Source organism: Galeopterus variegatus, unplaced genomic scaffold, assembly GCF_000696425.1.
Source record: "Galeopterus variegatus unplaced genomic scaffold, G_variegatus-3.0.2 Scaffold9091, whole genome shotgun sequence".
NCBI classification, from domain to species: Eukaryota; Metazoa; Chordata; class Mammalia; order Dermoptera; family Cynocephalidae; genus Galeopterus; species Galeopterus variegatus.
Genome location: NW_007735202.1, coordinates 123,894 through 130,338, shown reverse-complemented (window position 1 = coordinate 130,338; position 6,445 = coordinate 123,894). Strand labels below are relative to the sequence as shown.

The 6,445-nt window shown below is 46.5% G+C and overlaps 1 protein-coding gene across 1 annotated transcript; it reads left to right on the top strand.

The window, feature by feature from the left end:
* The first annotated feature begins 261 nt into the window (after positions 1-261).
* On the top strand, positions 262-6,202 carry LOC103609020 (guanine nucleotide-binding protein subunit alpha-14-like). The gene is made up of 3 exons (XM_008593396.1): positions 262-466; positions 3,099-3,228; positions 5,918-6,202. Exons 1-3 carry the CDS (start codon positions 366-368, stop codon positions 6,200-6,202), a joined length of 516 nt encoding a protein of 171 aa, XP_008591618.1. The 5' UTR covers positions 262-365.
* The last annotated feature ends 243 nt before the right edge of the window (positions 6,203-6,445 follow it).

The window sequence follows — 6,445 nt, the reverse complement described above, 5'->3', positions numbered from 1 at the left end:
TCGTGCCAACGCAGCAGGACGTGCTTCGTGTCCGCGTGCCCACCACTGGCATCATCGAGTACCCGTTTGACTTGGAAAACATCATCTTTCGGTAAGACTGGTTGCCCCACGTGGCCTGTGCAGTTGGTCTGCTAGGCTGGAAGCCCCAGCAGACTCTTCAGGGTGTTTACTGCTAAGCAGGGCTTATGCCTTATGCAGAATAGCCCTCTCTCGGGGGAGTCGTTGAAGGAAGCTGTCTGTGCGGCTCACTGTGAGGTGGGGTGGCTTCCCTTGGGCAGGAGGGACGTTTCTCCCTTCTCTAAAAGCAGCCTCAGCCCCTCGTTGTCTCACGTCCCAGTTACCTGACGGACATTGACCGGATCGCCATGCCGTCCTTCGTGCCAACACAGCAGGACGTGCTTCGTGTCCGCGTGCCCACCACTGGCATCATCGAGTACCCGTTTGACTTGGAAAACATCATCTTTCGGTAAGACTGGTTGCTCCACGTGGCCTGTGCAGTTGGTCTGCTAGGCTGGAAGCCCCAGCAGACTCTTCAGTGTGTTTACTGCTAAGCAGGGCTTATGCCTTATGCAGAATAGCCCTTGCCCTCTCAGCATGTTTAGAATTGTGTAAGTCCTACAGTGGGGAGGGACTCACCTTCCTATTACCCTTGGGGAGGAAGGAAACTGGAAACTAGAGTAATTCTTATGTGTAACACACACACACACACACACACACACACACACACACACTTCTGCAACCCACAAATATTGACTACTGGTGTCTTTTCCCTAAAGTGAATAATATTTCTCTTCCCCTCTATTTCCTCCTCCAAGATTTATCCTTAACAAAAGAAAACTAAGAATACAAAAATATATATTAAAATTACATTAAGATGATATACGAAGGTACTTCAAAATTTCATTAAAAAATTAAAAGATAATACATATCTTTCCATGAGCTTTTTGAAGTAGCCTTATGATAAACTACTTACAGCTGTGTAAAAATGGACTACTTTCCACTCGCAAATACGTGAAAATACTTTTAGGATGACTGAAGTAGGTCTTTGCTGCATTTAAATATAATAAGAGGGCTGGCTGGTTAGCTCAGTTGGTTGGAGTGCAGCCTTCTAACTGCAAGGACATGGGTTCGGATCCCAGTACCAGCTCACCCACACACACACAAAATACACGGTAAGAAAAATGAATAATAATGCAGTTTATACACGTCATGGCAAATTTCAAAGCACTTTTATATCCATTATTTCCCTTGTTCCTCCTAACAATTGTTATTACACATGCTTTTCTAGCTGAGACAACACAAGGACAGTCCTCCCACATCCAGGTTCTGTCTTATCCCCAGTTATATCTCGGTGCATCTCCAGATTTGTCCTGTCTTATCCCCATCCTTTGGAGCGTGGAGAAGGACTAAAGGTTAAGTTGATCACCAAGGTCCAGTGATTTAATCAACTACGACTCTGTAGTGCAGCTTCCATAAAAACCCGGCAGGACTGGGTTCAGACAGCTTCCAGATAGCTGAACACGTGGAGGTTCCTGGAGGGTGGTGCGTCCGGGGGCAGGGGGTGCATGGAAGCTCCAGGCCTCTTCCCAGTTACCTTGACCTGCGCATCTCTTCACCCATATCCTTTGTAATATCCTTTGTAATAAACCAGTAAATGTGTTTCCCTGAGTTCTGTGAGCCGCTCTAACAAATTCTAGTCACTCTAGAACCCAAGAGTGTGGGAACCAAAATTTATAGCCATTCGGTCAGAAGCACAGATCACAACCTGGGACTTTTCATTGCCATTGGAACTGGGGGGCAGTCTTTTGGGATTGAATTGAATTGGAGGACACCCAGCTGGTGTCTGGCGCAGAATCGGTTGATTGCTTGGTATGTGGGAACATATCCCCCACATCTGATCACAGAAGTCTTCTGTGTTGGTTGATGAGTGAGAGAATAGGAAAAGCACATTGGTTTGTTTTTTTCCCTATATCCTCAGAAGCTCCATTCTCCCCCACATCTGATCACAGAAGTCTTCTGTGTTGGTTGATGAGTGAGAGAATAGGAAAAGCAGATTGGTTTGTTTTTTTCCCTATATCCTCAGAAGCTCCATTCTCTGCTGTGAGGTGAGACAACCAGCCATGAACATGTCATTGCAGGAGTGGCTGCACCTCCCGGACATGGTTCAAGGGCAGGGTTGGATTTTTGGTTTTCTTTCCAGTGCCTTTCTGGACAACAGTCATGGGGGGCTGGTCTGTGGATCACCTAACCATGCTGGTCCATTATCATCAGGGATTGCTATGACTTGTGGCTGTACCTGGCCCACAGATGTATACTCTTTGGCTCACTCAGTGTTATAAAAAATGCTTAACCATTAGGATGTTTCACTTAAAAATCTGATGTTTAGTTTTTCTTGAAAAGTCAGAGGGTCTGGTTACAGTGAGCCTGCGTTTTGTGCAGCAGTGGCTCGCTCTCCCTTCGGACAGGGCCCTAGCTCGTGGGCAGTGTGTGTGTTTCTACTTTGAGAGACCCACTTGACTTCTTTCGATAAACCGCCTGACCCCTGGGGCATTTGTGCTTGTGATTCCTGGGCTGTGAGTCCCTGAAATCTTTCCCAAAGACACAGATAAAGGCTTTGGATTTCCATACTCTACTTGCAGGTCTTTATAAGGAAGAAGGGGTGGCATCCAAATAACACAGAGAGGATTTGTGGATAAAGTGGAGGAGCCGTGAAATAAGAATGGGCCCAAGGCTGGAGGACAGCTGGGGGGACCTGGAAGACAGCTTGCCTTTCTGTCCCTTTTGTGTCTGGTGTCCTGGGACTCTGGTGGTTGGAACAAGTGGATGTTTGTGTTTTCTGCCTGGACTATTGCCAGTGTCCCCAAGCAGGCTCCACCTGGATTGCCTCTGCCCCTGTCTTCAGAAACTTCATTTACGTTCTGTGCCTCCTCTGCTAGGAAACATCCAGCGCTCCCTCACTGCCTAAAGCAAGCAGTGCTCAGACACTTTAAACTTAGGACCCCAAAGAGCACCAGTATCCACGGTATAATGATTCATGTCCTTTTCCCCAAAGAGTCAAGTACTGCAACCTCTGAGTGAGCTGTGCTTCTATTGAACAGGATGGTGGATGTTGGTGGCCAGCGATCTGAAAGACGGAAGTGGATTCACTGCTTTGAGAGTGTCACCTCCATTATTTTCTTGGTTGCTCTGAGCGAATATGACCAGGTCCTGGCAGAGTGTGACAATGAGGTATGCTGGGTGGGGGAGTTTAGGTAGCTGTGAAAGACAGAGACCTATTTCTGCACTTTCCAGGAAGCCGTACAGGTCAGGCAACAGACCCTCTTCTTTAGGTTAGTCTTGCTCCTCAAAGCATAGTCTGTGGACTAGCAGTGTGGGCATCACCTGAGTGCTTGTTAGAAATGCAAACCTGCTGACTCAATCCAGACTGACTAAATCAGAATCTGCATTTTTAGCAAGGTAATTTGAATACATATGAAAGGCCGAGAATCACTGGCCTGGAACCTTAGTTCTCAAACTTAGAGGCACACTGGAATTCCCTGGGGAACTTAAAGAAAAACTTGGTGCCTGAGTCCAATCCCAAAAATTGGTGGTGGGTGTGGCCTAAGTGTGGGGATGTTTAAAAAGCTCCCCAGGTGAATCTAATGTGCTGCTAAAGTTGGAAACTGCTCAAAAGCGAGCTTCTCAGCCTTCGTGGCATACTGAGATCCACTGGGAAGCTTTTTAAAAATACCATCTTTTGGACCCCACACCAGGGACTTGTGTTTATTGGGTTTAGATTGGAGGTTTCTTTTCCAAGCCCCCCAGAGATTCAAATGCATAGCCAAAGTTGAGCAACACCACTTCTGATAAACTATCTGAGCACCCCTGGTGCTCCCACATCAGGTCCCTTGCCGCGTTGGCATGGGCAGTGGGGCCCGATGTGTGGAGCCATGCTGGGGCTGCCTGGGATTGCATCTGCCCTTCACTCCCCTTGGGAGGGACAAGCACAGGGCAGCTCAGTATCCCCTGCAGAGCTGCCATAGCACTGGCTGGGGCCAACTCCACAAACTGGATCTGCCCAAAAGTGAAGAGGACCATCACAGTCACTTCTTTGTGACACTGGGTATTTTCTGTGGGATACTAATGTCCTCCCCATCATCTTTACCCCTGAACTTGCACAAGACCTCTTGACCTCTTTAAAGATTATGAACAAATTGTATCCTGTATTTCTTGAGAGCAGACTTTTTCCTCTGAGGAGCACAGCTACATTAGCTAACTAGTGCAGGATTAACCCATTTACTTGTGTCCTTGTGCAAAGAGCTGAAATGTTGGCTACCGCCCAGCTCTGCCAAGCTGGGGGGAAATTTTTTTTTTTTCTTTTCCTTTTTGTCTTTTTTCGTGACTGGCAATGGATCGCAACCCTCAGTGTTGCACCCGTACCGGACCGGGACCGGCAACGGGATTGCAACCCTCGGTGTTGTGCCCGCACCTCGCTCAGCCAGTGAGCAGGAACCGGTCTGTATGTGGGATCCGAACCCTCGGCGGGAGCGCCACCGCGCTCCCAAGCGGCGCGCTGTAGCAGTGCGCCACCGGGCCGGCCCAAGGGAAATTTTTTTTAAAAAGGCAAAGACATTGAGTTATCAATATAAAAAATTAGCTCCAAATTTGTCTCAGGCAGGAAACTCAAAAGATTAGTCAAGTGCACAGGGGACCAATGTGCTTAGGAATTAAACATTTTCTCCTCTCTAAAAAATCACAAGGCATTTGGAGAAAAGTAGTTGCCACTTGTGTCTTCCCTCCTGATTGTATATATGCATTGTATTCACTCACTATGCTGTACAGGTTTTTTTCATATATTGTTATTTCCTTGGGGATCATTATTTATAAGATCATAATACATTTTAAAGCAGCTTTAAAAACAGGTGAGGGGTTACCTTTCTGGTAATACAGACCAGATCTTAATCCCCCAAACTGTATCGAGTTTGGAGGATGAGCCCAGGTTTCTGGGGAAGTAGACATTTACTGCGTGTCCCTCTGGAGCACGTGTGCTCAGCTTTGACGATTTGCAGTCTGACTTTTTCCCTCCCTTGGTTTTTTCCGCTTAGAAATACGAGGGTACTTTTAAAAGTTCATGGAAAGATAAATGTTATCTTTTAATTCTATTTTTCCACAAACTTTCTGAAGTACCCTTATACTTCTGAGAGAGCAGAATGCTATCTAGAACAATTATAGTCACCAGATAAGGTTTGTATGTGCCCTGTGTGCTCTCCATCAACTAGAAGCATTTAATATTTTCTTGCCAATGTCTAAAGTTTAGAAATTATGACTGTCCTTTCACCTAATCTTCACCAGATCCCACTATTATACAGGCTTGGGAGAGTTATTCAGATTTTCTGAACAATAGTATGTCTTCTTGTCCATCAAACGGGGATGGCACCGCAGGAGCTCTGTAGCATTACTCCCTCCTGGGCTAGGTCTAGCATTCCCAGGGCGGTGGCCCAGCTGCAAGAGCCTTCCTTCCTTCCTCTATGTTGCAGTCTGGAAGCCCATACCCAATTGGAGTGGAACTTCCCCCCTTGGTAATTCCAACAGTTACATGACACAGAAAAATTTTGTCAAAGGTGGGCATGAACCTTCCTTCTCCAAGTCGCATGGAAGCCTCTCTCAATTGCTTACACGTTTATTTGGGCTAGGGAAGAGTAGGGGTGCTCCAGGAGAGGAGATCCAGAAGCAGGAATCAGTAAGAGGGTGGGGGAGGGACAGATACAGGCAGGAGGCCTGGTCCTCACGGCCCATGCTCACCAGAGCCGGCAGGAACAGTGACCCAGAGACTGCAGCAGGGTCAGAGGAGGACTGGCAGATGGAGTGTGCACCAGCTTGTTGTTTCCAAAGCAGTGCTTTTCTTCTTGGTTTATTCTGAGTCCCTTGTTTCACTTAGAACCGCATGGAAGAGAGCAAAGCCTTATTTAAAACCATCATCACCTACCCCTGGTTTCTGAACTCATCTGTGATTTTGTTCCTAAACAAGAAGGATCTCTTGGAAGAGAAAATCATGTACTCTCATCTAATAAGCTATTTCCCAGAGTACACAGGTAAGGACGTGCTCACCTTGGGACCATGTTTTTCTCTGTTGATCTTGTCGACCTCCCACCCCGGGGGGGCATCAGCCCAGAGGCTGGCAGGACCTGTGGGAACAGCCTCTCTCTCCATTCCCCTCTCCTGAACAGAAGTTCCAGTGGCACCATTGTGTATTTTTTTTTTTTTGTCTTACAGAGGGGAGCCAGTTAATTTATAGATTACACCTGGAGACCTTTAGGATTATTTCAGGTGACTTTTTAAAAATAATGATGTTAATGAGTTTGAAGCTTTTTATTAAATCTAATAGACATTTCTGAGTGTTTTCTCTCCTCATGCTTAATTAAATATGACTCCTTTAACATGCCACCAAAGATTTTTTAAAACAGTT